The following is a 17,442-nucleotide window of genomic DNA, read 5'->3' as shown; positions in this document are numbered from 1 at the left end:
TTGTAATGTGCCAATGCTACAGGGGGTGGACTCTCGGTCTAGTAACAGGAGTCCCAAGCAAGAAGATTGTTGCATCCTCAGCTTCTGAAGTGTGGTTCAGCAACATTAATTCAGGCAAGTGAAGAGCATACCAAGTACAGCAGTGTAGTGGTTATGTTACAGGGCTAGTAATCCAGAAGACTGGACTAATAATCCAGAGACATGAATTCAAATGCCACCACATAAAGGAGGAATTTAAATTCAGGTAATTAAATAATTTGGAATAAAAAGCCAGTATCAGTAATGGTGACCACGTAACTACTGGACTGTCTTAAAACCCAACTGGTTGATGAATGCCCTGTAGGGAAGGAAATCTGCAGTCCTTACCTGATCTGACCTATATGTGACTCTAGACCACAGTAACGTGGGTTTTTTTCTTATTCGTTAATGGGATGTGGGTGACACTGGCAAGGCCAGCATTTATGGGCGACACAGTGGCTAGCACAGCAGCCTCACAGCTCCAGCGACCCGGATTCGATTCTGGGTACTGCCTGTGCAGAGTTTGCAAGTTCTCCCTGTGACTGCGAGGGTTTTCGCCGGGTGCTCCGGTTTCCCCCCACAGCAAAGACTTGCAGGTTGATAGGTAAATTGGCCATTGTAAATTGCCCCTAGTATAGGTAGGTGGTAGGGGAATTGAGGGAAGGTGGGGATGTGGTAGGAATATGGGATTAATGTAGGATTAGTATATATGGGTGGTTGTTGGTCGGCACAGACTCGGTGGGCCAAAGGGCCTGTTTCAGTGCTGTATCTCTAAAATAAAATAAAAAATATTACTTATCCACCTTGAGTGGTGGTCGATTTTTTACCGCCCTCTGAAATGGCCTAGCAAGTCACTAAGTTGTACCAAAGCACTATGAAAAAGCATAATGAATAAAACTTTGCCCTAGAAGCGGAAGTCTGATACAACAAAGGCCCACCCAGGCCAGTCGACCCTGCAAAATCTTCCTAACATCTGGAGGCAGATGCCAAAATTGGAAGAGCAGTCCTACAGATGAATAAAGCAACAGCCTGACAGTCACACTCTCAAAATCACATCTGACAGCCAATGTCCCAGACCCCTCCATCGCCATCCCTGGTTATGTCCTGTTCAAACGGCAGTACAGACAACAACTTGCACTTATATAGCACTTTTAACATAATAAAGTGTCCCAAGGCATTTCACAGGAGCATTATAAATAAAAATTTTACACAGTCATCAGAGCTGGTGGCATAGTAGTTTACAGTCGGGAGGGAGTGGCTCTGGGAGTTATGTTCTTCTACTTTGACTCCAGATAACACAAAGTCTCATGGTACCAGGTCAACCATGGGCAAGGAAACCTCCTGCTGATAATCACTCCCACTCAGCTGCTAAATCAGTACCCCTCCCAGTGGCGCTGCTGGGACTAAGAGCTGCCGGCCCGATGATTGGCCAGCAGCTCAATGAGGCGGGATGGCCTCCCTCAAGCAGGTGAAAGTCCCGGCTAGGAACATTTGAAGCCGGGGACCCGTAAAATGTGGGTCGAATTACCGAGCTGGGCAGAAGTGGGCTTGCCACCGACTTTTACGTCAGTGGTCAGCTCCCATCTGCCCGGCATAAAATCCAACCCATAGAATCAAGAGTGCCAGAAGAACTAAACATGACAAGAAAATACGGAGAATTATGAAGTGGCAGGAAGGAGGAGGAGAGGCAACATAAACAAAAGGGAGCAATTCTAAATGGGGTGCAGGAACAGAGAGACCTGGGAATACAAATGAACAAATTGTTGAAGGCGGCAGGGCAGGTTGAGAAAATGATTAAAAAGGCATACAGGATCCTGAGCTTTGTAAATCACTGGTTTGGCCTCAACGAGAGTATTGTGTCCAATTCTGAGCACCACACTTTAGGAAGGATGTGAAGGCTTTAGAGAGGGTGGGTGCAAAAAAGATTTACAAGAATGAAGTCCCTCATCCCTTGAACCAGTTACGTGGATAGATTGGCGCAACTGGGGCCGTTCTCCTTAGAGAAGGTTAAGAGGAGATTTGACAGAGGTGTTCAAAATCAACAGGGATCTAGACAGAATAGAGAAAGAGAAACTGCACGCATTGGCAGAAGGGTCAAAAACCACAGGACACCAATACAAGGTGAATGTCAAAAGAACCAATGGCGACATGAGGAAAAGCTATTTTTTTTTAATGCACGAGTGGTTAGGATCGAGAATGTACTACCTCAGATTGTTGTGGAGGCAGATTCAATCATGGCTTTCAAAAGGAAATTGGATAAGCACCTGAAGAGAAAGAATTTGCAGGGCTACAGGGAAAAGGCGGGGGAGTGGAACTAGCTGAGTTGCTCTTGCAGAGACTGCACGGATACGACGGATGAAATGACCTCCTTCAGTGCTGTAACCATTCTATGATTGAGATTTTTTTTTCTAAACAGTATGCAGCAAATAAATCACTTCAAATTTTAAGTTCAATTCAAAAACAAAATTTTTATTTTACCTCTTCAGATTGCTCTCGGGTTTGTGCAGGTGAAGGTCTTTTACTAACTGTTAGTCGATGACAGGGATAATTGAGTCCAGCTGCAGCCAAAGCAACCTGCAAAAAGTTAGAGTCAGAGTAACATTAAATAAATTAATATGCAATAGGAGTATCACACAGTCAGATTAGCTAACACAAATTTATATGATTTTCTAGCTTCCTACTCTAGTCAGAAATAAGTTACCCAAAAGCTTTGAATGCCAAGGGCTGGATTTTATGGGCCCATCGCCAAGTGATTTTGCCAGGGGCAGGATTGGCCAACATCAGCCTTTCTGTCCAGAGGCCAATTGAGGCCCTTAAGTGGCCTATTAACAGCCACTTGTGGGCCTCTTCCTGCTGCCACTGGGGTCTCGCCACCTGCGGCGAAGGGTTGGGGGAGTGGGGGGGGGGGGGGGGTACCTCCACCATGCTTAGAGGATGCCTTGTGCCCCCAACCCCGCCTCACTGGGGCCTTCTGCACTAGCACTGACCTGAGGTCCGGGGCTCGAGCACCAGGCCTGGATCCTCTGATTGGCTGGCAGCTCTTGGAGGTGGTTCGTTGTCTTTAAAGGGGCAGAGATCCTGGCGCCAGAAACTTCACCTCTGGAACAATAGAGGATCATGCCAGGGGACGTGAAAAGGCTGAACCCCACCTTTTCGGCCCAGTGCTGGGAGCCCCGCTGCCTCTAGTATTATGTTTTTAATTTAAATGCTAAACTTTTACAAATCACTCATTAGGCCTCAGCTGAAGTAGTGTACACAATTTAGGGCACTTCAGGAAAGATGTGAAGACCTTAAAGGAGGGTACAAAAGGAGGTTCAACAGAATACCAGGAGTAAGGGATTTGAATTTTATGGAGTGATTCTCCTTAAAGCAGAGGTTTAAGGGGAGACCTGATAGAGGCCAGTAACCAGAGGTGATTGATTTAAAATAATTGGCAAAAGAACGAGAGGGGAAATTAGGAGAATTTTCACTGAGTTGTTAAAAGTCTGGAACACCTGAAAGGATGATGGAAAAAGATTCCAAAGGAACTTTCAAAAAAGCAACTGGACATGCACTTGAAGAGGACTAATTTGCCAGGTAATGGGGAAAAAGCGGGGGTGTGAGATTAAATAGGACTTCTTTTTCAAAGAGCCAACACAGGCACGAGGGGCTGTGCTGTAAGATTCAACGCTTCTAACCCCATTTTAATATGAGATAGATATCAAGAAATTAAAAATAAAGATCTTCATCTATTTGAAGACTTAGCATCTACTTTACTACTGTACATAATAGTATCAAATATCTAAAGTTCCTTGTTCATACAATAAGAAAAATATGAAGGTGCCTTTATATACATCCTCAACTCCAGTGAAAGCAACATACACCTTCACTGCAGCTGCAGATGCTTAAATAACACCACTGCCACAACAATTGCTAAACAGCCAAGAAGGAGTGAGAAGAAAAGTACTATGAGCTCGGCTTTAGTACGATAAGCATTACCATGAAGGCTTGACCTATTTTCTCTCTATTCTTGGGTTCTGGGCATGTAAATTGTGTGACTGGCAAACCATTAGGAAATGTCTAAAAGCTCTTTGAGGACAACTCCCCTCCAATATATAAATGCAACTTCTTTCTTTTCAAAATGCCTCTCACTTGCCTTCCTTGTGAGGAACCTTATCTCAACAGTGAGATGGAGATTGAGAATGCAGCAATAGGCTGTTCCTTTTTGGATTGGTGATCCATATGTGTGATAGCCACAGTAATTTACTGTGACACCCTCTCTTGCGTATTCATAGGCTGATGAATATTTGACTTTCTTCCAGTCACTATGCTGCCTTTTTATTTACATCTTTGAAATTTGTCTTTCTCCTTCCCTGCTGATCATATAAATCCCTCTAAATTCCTCCCCAATCACAGGATCACAATTCTTGACCTGGCCATTAAGAGGCATTTCAATACACTACAACATTGCTTCTTCATTTGCATTTTTGAAAATAAAAACCCTTCATTAGTGTTGGAATTTTATACCATCTATTCCATATTTCAAGCTGGTTTCTAACTACTAACAGGATGTTCTGAATTTTCTTTTGATGGACTGGAGTATCAAATATTCTTACTAATAAAAGTTTTGAACACATCCAAGTCCACTGTATGCATTTTGTATAAAGTGAAATCAGAGAGTCCACAGAATACACCTCTGACAAATTTTACATGCTTTAGCTGATGCTCTTTTCTGCATAATATCCTAGCTTGGATGTGACAGGGTAATATTTGACATCGAGGCATCACAGGTTGTGGGTTCAAGTTCCACTTTAGAACTTGAGCACAAAAATCTAAACTGACACTCCACTGCAGTACTGAGGGAGTGCTGCACTGTCGAAAGTGCGGACTTTTAGATGAGATGTTAAACCAAGGTCCCATCTTCCCTTTCAGGTGGACGTAAATGATCCCACAGCATTATTTCAAACAGCAGCGGGGAGTTATTTCTTCCTATCTTAATGCTATCTTTTCTCCCTTAGTCCAGTCACTTCCCACCTACATCCGTGACTCTTCCGACGCCCTATGTCATTTTGACAATTTCCAGTTTCCTGGCCCTAAATGCCACCTCTTCACTATGGACGTCTAATCTCTCTACACCTCCATCCCCCACCAGGACGGTTTGAGCGCACTCTGCTTCTTCCTTGAACAGAGGTCCAACCACTCCCCATCCATCACCACCCTCCTCCGCCTGGCTGAACCTGTTCTCACATTGAACAACTTTCCTTCAAATCCACTCACTTCCTTCAAGTAAGAGGTGTTGCAATGGGTACCCGCATGGGTCCTAATTATGCCTGTCTTTTTGTGGGATATGTCAAACATTCCTTGTTCCAGTCCTACTCAGGCCCCCTCCCCCAACTCTTTTTCCGGTACATTGATGACTGTATCTGTGCAGTTTCCTGCTCCCACCCCGAACTGGAACACTTTAGCAACTTTGCTTCCAATTTCCACACTTTGTCTTTCACCACACCATTAACACACCCTTTGCCTTTGCTCCATGACCTTCTGGTCAGTTATTCTCTGTGACCCTCTGTCCTATCAACACTTTCCCTTGTGTTATCTTTTGCCCCACCCTTGCTTTATTTGTTTAAAACCTATTACATTTCATCAGATCTGGCAAAGATTAGAAAGGTCACTGGTCTGAAATGTTAACTCTGCTTCTCTCTCCACAGATGCTGCCAGACCTGCTGAGTATTTCCAGCATTTTTTGCTTTTATTTCAGATTTCCAGCATCTGCAGTATTTTGCTTTTAAGTTATCCCCAGTGTCCGGGTCAATAGTTATCCCTCAATCAACATCACAAAAATAGATTATCTAGTCATTTATCACATTGCAGATCGTGGGAGCTTGCTGTGTGCAAATTGGCAGCCACGTTTCCTACATTACAGCAGTGATTACACTTCAAAAGTACTTCATTGGCTGTAAAGCAATTTGGGAAGTCCTGAGGTTGTGACAAATCCTATAGAAATGCAAATCCTTCTTTCCTTTTCTCCTACACTTTAGTTGTAACAAATTGGCATTCCTATACCAATATTTATCGATTTACTGAAGCTTTTATTCAACCCTTTTTAGCTCTCCACTCTTGTTGTGTTTTACAGGGTCCCCAGCAACCCTACAGTTACATTGAACCACATGTAACATTGATGTCCAGATAACAGCAAAAACAGAATCCAGATATCACACAACATAGAACACCACAAGACATCCACTTGATATAAACAAAATACATGAGATAAATAATGGGTAACTTAAGATACTTGTTCATTAATGAGACTTGTCGCTATTAAATGTTTATTTTCCATTGCACACAAGTTTGCAAATCTCAGAGGAAGTCAGCTTTTAAGTAGTCTGTTCTTTTGTATTTTTACAATTTTCTCCCTTTACCACTGTAGTTTCTTACTGTTCACTGCATCTAAATTTAGAATAAAATGGCATCTTTGTGGCACAATTGAGTCAAGGTGCAATATGCAGATGATGCTTACCTATTCAATTTTGATTTATTGTACTAATTAATAGATTGACAGTAGGATACTAAGGGATTAATTAAAATAAAGGCACCATACCAACAAATTATTCTAACACATAGTTGTATTGTCTGGCTAAGAATTTACTTCTGTTTAGTTATGCCAATTTCAATATTACAAGTATAATGTATGCAAAAATGATCTGAAAAATATACTATGCTTACAGAGACTAATGAATATCTTCAAAATGTGGAGTGAATGAGAATGTCACTTCAGTAATTGAACAGAGAATAGTTTGTTTCTATGTTTCAAGACCTCAGGACCCAAAGCGATTTATCTTGGAGACAGCAGCTAATAAAGTTAAAACAGAATAGCTTGTTTTACTTTAATTGCCTTTATGCCATCCCACAACACAAAGTAAATCCTATGTGACCAAGCCAAGACACAGATATTAAGTTTCCAGGTTAATAAACAAGATTGTTAATTATGGAGGCAATGCCATTTTAGTAAAATAAAGCGAATCACTGCAGAATCTAATGATTTGTAGAGGCACAAAAGTCCTGGGTAACAAAACTAAACAGTGGCAAATCAGCTGAAATCATTTCATTATATATGATTTATTACAGTTACATAAAATACTTTTTTCATAAACCATTAACAGCTGATAATACACAACATCTGGATTCACATGAGGAAGGACAATATGATAACGTAAAAGGTATAACTGCAGGGAACATTTCTAAGCACGTAACGTAAACTAAACATTTTATTTTAAAAACACATTGTCAACAAAATTTAAGCTTTCAACTGACTGTTACTCACTCAAGCTTCAAGCATCACTTGACAAAACATTGCATTTATACAGTGCCTTTAATATACTAAAGGCATCCCAAGGTGCCTCACAAGAGCATTATCAAACAAATTTGACAGCAAGTCACATAAGTACTGAATTCCAGAACTTAGGTTCTAGCTAGCTGAAGGCACAGCCGCCAATTGTGGTGTGATTAAAATTGGAGATGTGCAAGAGGCCAGAACTGGAGAAGCGCAAGCATCTCCAAGGGTTTTCGGGCTGGAGGTGGTTACAGAGTTGGAAAAAATGAGGCCATGGAGGGATTTGAAAACAAGGATGAGAATTAGTATTTAAAGTACCTTAAAAACATGCATTAGTGTGTTATAGTCTTCGAACGCTCCAAGTTTTTGTTTTCTTTGAATATCATAAACTAATTGAGGTATTTCTAATTTTAGTCTGCTCGAAGATCTCAAAAATAAGAGTAATTACAAGAGAAACAAACTACAGTGGAATATTTAAAAGATATAGGTATGTAAGTGAATTTAGACAAGAAACTGCAGTTCAAATGTACATTTATTCTGTCATAATTTATCTGAATACCAATCAATTTTATTAACAATTTTATCGTGTGTGTTGAAAGGAAGGTTATTAGCTCCTGTCAAATGCTTTAATTTACTTTGCGAAAAGGCTAGAGATCCAGAAAGTGTTATGAAACACCAACCTGCCTGGACTAGCCTGTTGCCACATTTGAAGCAGCAGGGTTAAAGTGTTTTGGTCAAAGCAATTTAGAAAAGTATGCCCACAATTAAAAGGGAAGTTAAATATGATATTCTGGAACAAACTGGCTATCAAAACAGACATGCAGGTCCACAGCAATCACCTTGGAAACTCTTGTGTAAATAGCACACAAACTATAAGCTGTACCCATTAGCCCAGTGCTGTACTGACATATGCGAATATTATACTCTAGTCTACTTATTTTCCCTGTTTCATAAAATTATTTAAAATTACATCAAGATAACAATTTTACATATATAATAGACTAAATAAAAATACTGGATAATTACATCTTATAAATTTAATTTCAAACAGCCATATTGGAGAATGTGATTTAAAAATCTAGTTTCACCTATTTCTCAATATGATCCTTTCATAATTACAGTTGGCAGTTCCATTCAAGGTTCATTTCTTCTTATGAGACTATTTATTCTTCAAGATACATGGAGATTCATCCTCTCGTGCCTGTTAAATGTATCTATTTCTTTTATTGTGCCTAGGAACTGGCTGTGACAATTACTTATCAGAGTCTACTTAAATATGCTTCCAGATGAACTACTAGTGTCACAGTAGATGATTAAAGCCAAGCAAACAGCTCAACATATCTTATGGCAGCAAAAACAAATTTCTGCATCTCTGTTTAAAATTACTGAAATTTTTGTGCACACTTGTAAACAAAATTAACAAAACTAGCTTCAAACACTTGGATTTATGAATTATTTTCACAGAGGCAATCTTATCTTGCAGCTTTGCTGTTAAAAATAAATTAAAAGTCAGGAGCACGTAGGTGTAAGAAGGAAAAAAAAAAATCAGCAAAGGTACCCATTCCTGGTAGCTACATTGCAAAAACTACTGAAAAGTATGTGTACTTGAATATCAAGTCAGGGCAGGATTAGGTCCAACTGTGATGACTCACTTGGTTGAATTAACACAGAGGCCTGAACTCTTACATGAATAATGCCACTTGGGTGGGGGGGTGGGGGATGCACCTGGCTCTGAATGCATGGAGAACTACACCCTGGCAAAAGGCATCAATTTGGTAAAAGTCCCCAATAAAAAGGGGATAAAATTGGGTGGGAGTATAAAACGTACAAGATATAACAAGCTGCAAATAGTAAAATTATTTATTAAGTCGTTCTGTGACTGTGCTTGATATCATTTCTCTTTTAGCTTAAAATAATGTTACCAAACACACTACACAAACTGTTTGACTGCATTACTTAATTATATTGTTTTCCACATACATATACACAAAAAATTATAATATTTTCACATTATTTTTCAACACAATTCAATCAATGGCATGTCTTGTGGCTACTAATGTGGTCAAATATTTATATAATTCAAGGATACATGTCCATCATTTGTTTTGTGCAGATTCCAGCAAGATATGGGATACTCTATTTGTTTCTACACAATACCTTTTGATGCTCTGCCTCAAAAAAATTCATGTGCTAAATATCTGATTTTGTCCTACAGTTTTTTTGCAGTATTCTATCACCTGTTATGTGTAAGCTATCTAGACCATGCTATATTCAAGTTATCTTTATTACTGACAAGGTAGTTTTGTGTTAATAACTAACCTTTGGTGGTCCCTCTCTTTTGTATGTCCTGTTTGCATCCACTGGCAACATGGACACTCTCAGATGAAACTAATTGTGTTATTTTAACTAGATTTGTAAGAATATATTTTCTGCTTGGGTTTCTAGATAAACGGGTGTAAATTGGGTGAATATGACCAGGAAAATATCAGATCATTGCCCAATTGATAAATTTCTGGCATTCAGGGCAGCAAATAATTCAGTGATCAATTTTTGTTACATTTTTTTTTTTAGAATTAGAATATTACAGCGCAGTACAGGCCCTTCGGCCCTCGATGTTGCGCCGATCATCTGACCTACACTATTCCATTTACATCCATATGTCTATCCAATGACCACTTAAATGCCCTTAAAGTTGGCGAGTCTACTACTGTTGCAGGCAGGGCGTTCCACGCCCCTACTACTCTCTGCGTAAAGAAACTACCTCTGACATCTGTCCTATATCTTTCACCCCTCAACTTAAAGCTATGTCCCCTCGTGTTTGCCATCCTCATCCGAGGAAAAAGACTCTCACTATCCACCCTATCTAACCCTCTGATTATCTTGTATGTATTTCTACATGGTTTTCCTATATGCTTTTGATTTTTTTGTTGCTACCTGCCCCGGCATTTTGCTACAGTGTCAACAGTGCCACAGTAGGTTTCCCAATTGAAATCCTTCTAACCTGCACTTTTCAGAGGGACAAGAGGAGAAACAAGAGAAGAATGCCAGTTAGGTAAGGGTGCACCAGAAGTATTCTGCACTCACCCATTCATACCTGATACCCACATCTACAGACAGAGAAGCGCATACCTTGTTTTGTCAAAGGATTAGCGTTTGCAGAAATTAAAAAAAAAAATTATTTATCAATCAGCACGGCAGCAAAGACCTTCAACCCTTCCAACTACCTCATCCTTCTGAGAGGGAAGGGCCTGCCCAGGCCTCAATATCAGACTGTTACTGAGGGAGACCAACATCTATTTAGCACGATTCAGCCACCACAGATTCAGTTCAGCCACTTTGGAGAACAACAGGTTGAGTCTTTTTGGTGCTTAAGAGTAAAAGAATATCCCCACATCCACACTTCTTTTGGCAAGGAAGTAATATTGTGTCAAGTATATACACAACCCTGGTGGGAGGCTGTAATATGCTTTTAATCCACACCATCTGTTAACGAAACACAAGATACTACTATGGGGACTAATCCCACTTTTCTCACTTAGTTTCCAAACCTACTCAGCTAGATTTAATCAGTCTGATGTATGTATAAGCATAAATGCTACAAGACCTTAGACAAGTATCTGGAGTGGGTATTAGGTACAAATATTGTTTTATTCCAGAGGGAAGGAATACCAGATTTTGATGCTTCCTTATATTTAAGAAGCACTCACAGAACAAAGTGCAATACCCCAAAGTGGCTTGAAGAGGTAAAGCTCTGGGTAAGGGTACGCCAGTAATGTAAAGTGAAAACAATTTTAAAGGGCCAGTGTTATTTGCTGAGTGATTCAAACAATATTTTTTAAAGAACCAACTAGGATTTTTTTGTCCTTTTCACATCCTGCATGATGGTATTCAACAAACTTATGCACAATAGCAGATGGCAAGGATGTTGATGGACCTTGGCTAGCATGTCATTTTCTTGCTGCAAAAAAGCTTTAAAGCAAAAAGAAACACAACCAAATAATATGTAAATATGATCAAAGTTTTTTGTTTTTCCATCAACTCTTGAAAACAGAGGCTAAAACTTTAGCCTGCAACAATAGTGCAAGCATTGTTATTTTGACCCCTTTAAGTTTCTGCACCATATTATTTAATCTCATCATCCACAAGGACCTAACAGACTCTCGCTGGCATGAAGTAGCAAATCAAACACAAATCCCATCAGGGAATGGTCTAGAGCCCTTCGTTCTTAGCAATGAAAGCTGTTATCATTTTCTGAATTACAAGAACTATAAAAGGACACTCTACTCAAGCTATCACTGAATGTCACCTGAAAGCAATCACAAAAGGGCTCTACCTAGGCTTATCTCTGAGCTCTGTCACTAAGGCAACCAGAAGGGAATAAGTTTCAGTGGGTCTATGAATTTAGGAAACCATAAAAGCCAGGGCTAAAAGGTATGTGCAGCCTCTCAAAGATTGACTGCATTAATACATTAGCAAATACTGTGAAACACTGGATAAATGTCAGCAATTATGGAAGGACTCCTCATAACAATGTATGATGTCTGTCAACCCCATGTGGTGTGATATGCAACTGTCATTCACTGATGCCTAAGTTCTATTTTTCACTGACCTGAAGCCACAACACAACATTCAAATTGGTTTCCAAGTAGAACAATTAAATACAAATTAATCTATTGATGCTTCTTGTCACAGATTTTACAGAGACTGATACTTATCTATTTGAAAATTGTGCTTATCCAATTTTACAGAACATGTGCCTCAGTTTCTTGAGTTAATGATTGCAGTACATAAAAACAAATACTCGAAACCCACATTTGCTTCCATTCATTTAAATTTACTTGCCGGATGTGAAAAAGACCGATGGTGCCATGGGAACCATTTTCACTACATTTCTTGTTAACCTCAAGCTCAATAAACAAGGAAACTAGATAGGCTTGCTGTAATTGGATTCCTGTATAATCTTGAGTCTCTTCTGAACCTGATGGACCTGGCTCATCTGGCAACATCAGTTAACTTAATCTAAGTCAACACTCCTTTAATATATTATTTTTTGGATCCCTTTAGGTAGTAAAAAATACACTGTCTGCTGCAGCTCTCACTTTAATGAGGGATGGGATACTGTACGAGTTGTCAATAACTCTTTCTGTTTTAGCATGCTGAAGAAGTTCAACCGTGGCAAAGTAGAAACACACACTCATGCCAGATTCTCATTTTACAATTTAACAAGAACTTGTTTTCAGTATTTTGAGGGCAAGAATATTTTTTAACATTGCAAATGATGTCTGGAGTTTTAATTACAAGTGGCATTCAAATCACTTGAAAGATCATAATTTGGAATAACCAAAGTTCATCCTTTTACTATTTATTTCTAACAGGATGAACTTAAGTAACATTTTAAAAAGTATTAACCTGTACATTGACACAAAAGCTCGACAAACATACTGAAATTTAAATTCTAATGCAGTTTCCTGTTAAAACCAGTGACAGTTTTGTAACATTTTGGGACATTAATGATGGGACCTGATTCCCATTAGCTGTGCATCTTTAAATACAATGATGATACAATAAGCCAATACTACATAAAGGTAATAAGCTCAGGCACTATTGGTAGTCAGACTGTGAACCATCATAAAACATCACTATTTAAAAAAAAACTAATTTTCTACAGTCCCATTTTCTTTGCAACACTTATGGCAGCATGCTGAGAGATTACCATGAAGTCAATAAGGCAATCAAATTTAACTGGGGAGAAATAAACATTGCTTGAGGAATGAATGATCTAGACACATAACTGTAAAGCATCTCCAGTGAGAAATGCGTAGTTCATGCCCCAGTCCAGGATGGCAGGTTATAAGACAACAATCTGCCCAGATGCCAAAGCTTCAAAAAGGCTACTGTTGCTGTCTCAATTCAGACCTTAAAATGATGTGGGCTGTACTCACAATATGAAGCTCTCCCCCAAGGTGCTAGGAAAGGGATGGCTCAAAGGTTCTACGGATGACGTTTACTGTTTTCTAACAGCTTTTCAAAACATCTTTCACCATTAAGAGGATGTTTAAAAAGTTGCTGCTGAGTGATTCATGATGAACACAATCAGTGGAACAAGATCACCTGACTGAATTCTTGCACCAGGGAACTGACTCAGCCTGTTACTGCACTATGATCAACTGAAAGAGTTATTCCTTCAGGTGTCGCGACTGATTCACAGAAGTATCATGCCACAGTGAGAAACTGAGATTCGGTCTGCAGTGGAAACATAACCCAATCGATTTGGTGACGCACTAGCCAGATCACTGCACCATGAATCTGAATTCTTGATTGGGTGGAACAGGGGGCGTTTTTTGTCAAGATTATGATCTTGCTAATTTTTCTCACCAATTTACATCCCTTCCTTTCCTCCTTATTGGGAGATGGTTTCACAAATGTTCTGTGAAACTTTATCCAAGTGGTCTGTATTCACATGTAAATACTGACAAGTACTTCCCTGGAGGATATATCATAACTGCACCCAATCTTGTTCTCACTTGGGAAGGACCACCTGTCACAGGAGCAAGGCCAGCTATGTTTCTGCCTCTCCTTTAGGTGGAAATGCCAAAGATTACAGACACAGTGGTTGAGGGGGGGGGGGGGGGGTACAGGAGCACAGGGACCAAAACAGGCCCACACTAATCAAGTAAGGAACCACTTACGAGCTCACTGTTGGACTCAGCTTTGAAATAAGTGGCACCATAGTAGGTGTCGGATGCCTCAGAGAATGGTGCACCAAAATGAACCACACAGATGGCGACCATTAGTCTGTGACTACATGTACTGCCTGAAGCCAATGACAGTGGTTCATGTTAAGGTGGATAACAGCTTTGTCAATCTGCCTGTGTCAAATGGTACCATAAGTGAACTTCTTGCCTTCTAAAGAACCAGTATGTCAGATTGACACAAGTGCAGTGGGCTTCAAACATCATCCCAATTTGTATGAGATCTGCTAATAGTTAGCACCGTTGTTGACTTCTGACTGACACAGGTCAAATGAAACAATAACTGACCGTGAATATAGTTTACCCCAGTGTCAGGCTGAGCCTAAGGACAGCAGTGGCAGCAGGCATAGCCGTTGTTTGTGTCCTTCCTTAGATAGACTTTTGGAGGAAAGCGGTGCAAGTTGTAGGACAGTCTTCAAGAAACGATGAAAAGTTCTTTAAGGCCTTGCTTGATGCCTGGTGTTGTTTTCTTTGAACAGGTTGCGGTTAGTGGAATGTGGTGCTGGAAGGATTCATACCCAGAATGCTGATTGGACAGAAGCACTAGATAATGTTGAGTCAGCAGTACAAGGCCATCCTAGAATAAGTTATTGTCAGGTATGTTTATTCGCTCGAATGTTATGGGAAAAATAAGAAAGGACAGCCCCTACTACAGGTCGTGAGATTAAACAGGCAAGAAGGGCCATGTTGGATGAGGCTTTCCAGCAATTTTCTTTTGCAGGATGTACTGCAGTGCATGTAGTCAGTTCAATCTGATACAGACTGATACTGCAATTATTCTTGCCATACATCAATTGCAAGCAATGGAGTCAAGATGTTATGGTAATCCACCACTGTATAATCTCAGACACCTTGTGCAATGCTTGAATTTAATTTCCTTGACAGTGTTATCAATAATGGGAACAAATTACATTTTTTTTCTTAAAACATTGAAGAATTTGGAAATTGACAAATTATGAAGAGGAAAACTATAATACAAAAATGAGCATTTACAGTTAGAAGCATCAATACTGTAAAAAAATGTTTCAAAGTCTATGGGTGAAGTACATGTGTGCTCGTGTCAAACATTTTATTTTACCCTGTAGTGGGAAAGATGCTGTGCAGCTTTAGGGTGGGGCAGACTACCATATACTGTTTAGGAGCAGGAAAGGCCATATGCAGACACCTAGAGTCATAGAGTTGTACAGCATAGAAACAGGCCCTTCGGCCCACTGCGTCCATGCCGACCATAATGCCTATCTACACTAATCCCACCTGCCTGCATTAATTCCATATTCCTCTATGCCTTGCTCATTCAAGTACCTGTCCAGATGCCTCTTAAATGTTGCTACTGCTCCTGCCTCCACCACCTCCTCAGGCAGCTCATTCCAGATACCCACTATTCTTTGTGTGAAAAATGTACCCCTTTGTTTACCTCTAATGTTACAATGTCCCTATACATTTTAAAAGATCACCTTGTTTGCAATTTTGACAGTGAATGTGGTCCAGTTCATTGGTAATTGGAGGATATGATATGTAGAAGACAAACAGTTTATATCTTTATACAGCCAACCAAATAGGAAGGCCAACTGAATATATATCATTAATTGAAATAATAATGAAATTTTTTATATTGAAAACATATTTGGAGAAAAAAGACAATAATGCAGAGAGAGACAGAGAGAAATAAAAAGAGTAGAAGAAAGAGAAAGAGAGCAATAAACATATCGCGAGAGAGATAGCAATGCACTATATGACCACTTGGATACAGCGTACCAAATCAGGGACAACTAACACAGCTTCCAAAAAAGATTACGTCTTTCCAAATTGATTGCATTTTCTGAAGAAGTCAGCAGTTTCACTGGATGAAGATAACCCAGTAGTCATTGTCTATCTCCATTTTCAGGAAGATTTTGATAAGGTATTGAAGAGGCTTCTCCACAAGAAAGAATCATGTGGAACTAGTGGTAATCTTCTGCAGTAGATTGAGAATTGGTTGAATGTCTGTAGGCAGAAGGTGGTCGTCAACGGATTTTGAACTGTTTGCAGACCGTTACTATTGGTGTCCTGCAGGGACTGGCGTTCAGACCGTTGGTATTTATCGTCATTAATTAATGAAATGTAGGTGTTGGGAGCATGATCTGCAAGTTTATGGATAATACTAAGATATGCACTAGAAGATGTTCAAATACTACAACCAGATCTAGATGTGCTGGGGAATTGGGCCAGCTTTGGCAAATTATGTTTAAGTGTAGGGTTAAGCTCTGGCAGGACTAGTGCAGAACATACATACACCCTACAGGGAAATGAACTAAATCCAGTGTTGAAAGAAAGAAATCTGGGTATTTTTGTGCATCAATCTCTAAAGGTTCATGATCAGTGTCATGAAACTATTGCTGAAGTGAACAGGATACTAGGTGTATTCACAAGACAATTCAATAGAAGACAAAACATTCCATTTTATCTTTGAGCAAGATTTGGATCTCCTCACATGGGAGATATTAAAGCTTTGCAAAGGGCGCAGAGCCAGGGCCATAAGAGTCATTTCCAGTTTAAAACATCTTAGTTGCCCAGATAGGCTCACTTACAAGTTACACAAGGGCAGAAGTAGGTTGGATGTTAGGTAGTTCTTCTTTTCCTAGAGATTAGTTGATCTGTGGAATAGGTTGTTGGCTTGTGTGGTAAATGCTGATTTGTTGCATTCCTTCAAGACAGCTGCACCTGTTCCTGCCTGGGACAGGGATCATAGAATCAGACAGCACATAATGAGGCCATTCAGCCCAATGTGCTTGTGCTGACTCTTTGAAAGAGCTATCCAATTAGTCCCATTCCCCTGCTCTTTTCTCATAGCCCTGCAAAATCGTCCCATATGGGAGATATGGATGCACTAATGTAAACCAGGCCAAAGGTGGTCACCTGGACTAGCTTCAACCATATAAAGGGGGGTTTTATCTGTTTTTTCATTTCTTTCAAATTACATGACTTGTGGTGGGTGGGAAATGTATATATTGTGATGCATAAGGCATCACAACTCCATGGGACAGTCATGATGAACTAGTAGGTCTTCTCTTATCCGTCATTTTCGTAAAATACATAGAGCTAGAGAAATAAAGTGATGACAGAAAGCCAAGAGACAGCACAAGCAGGCGAGTGCATGCGAAACCACAGAATAATACACTAAATTTGAATCATACAATCAACAACATTCATTCTGGAATTAACTGAATGAAATTAAAGAAAATTTAAGTCAAAAATGTCACATTTAATTCTATGTCACCCAAACCAAGCCACAATTCCAGTTATGACGGTCAAAAGTAGTGATGTTAAGACAAAAAAAAGCTTAGAAAGTAGCATTTCGCCTCACTGCATTCAGTTTTTCCAAAA

The 17,442-nt window shown here is 39.8% G+C and overlaps 1 protein-coding gene across 1 annotated transcript in view; it reads right to left on the bottom strand.

The window, feature by feature from the left end:
• Positions 1–17,442, bottom strand: part of faf1 (Fas (TNFRSF6) associated factor 1) — a 552,776-nt gene that overhangs the window by 220,409 nt on the left and 314,925 nt on the right. The window contains exon 9 of the mRNA XM_068037154.1: positions 2,497–2,592. Coding sequence (XP_067893255.1) covers positions 2,497–2,592 — 96 coding nt within the window. The remainder of the gene's footprint in view (positions 1–2,496; positions 2,593–17,442) is intronic.

Source organism: Heterodontus francisci, chromosome 8, assembly GCF_036365525.1.
Source record: "Heterodontus francisci isolate sHetFra1 chromosome 8, sHetFra1.hap1, whole genome shotgun sequence".
Classification (NCBI taxonomy): domain Eukaryota; kingdom Metazoa; phylum Chordata; class Chondrichthyes; order Heterodontiformes; family Heterodontidae; genus Heterodontus; species Heterodontus francisci.
The sequence above is the reverse complement of the archived record's forward strand: the minus strand, read 5'-3'. Positions and strand labels throughout refer to the sequence as shown.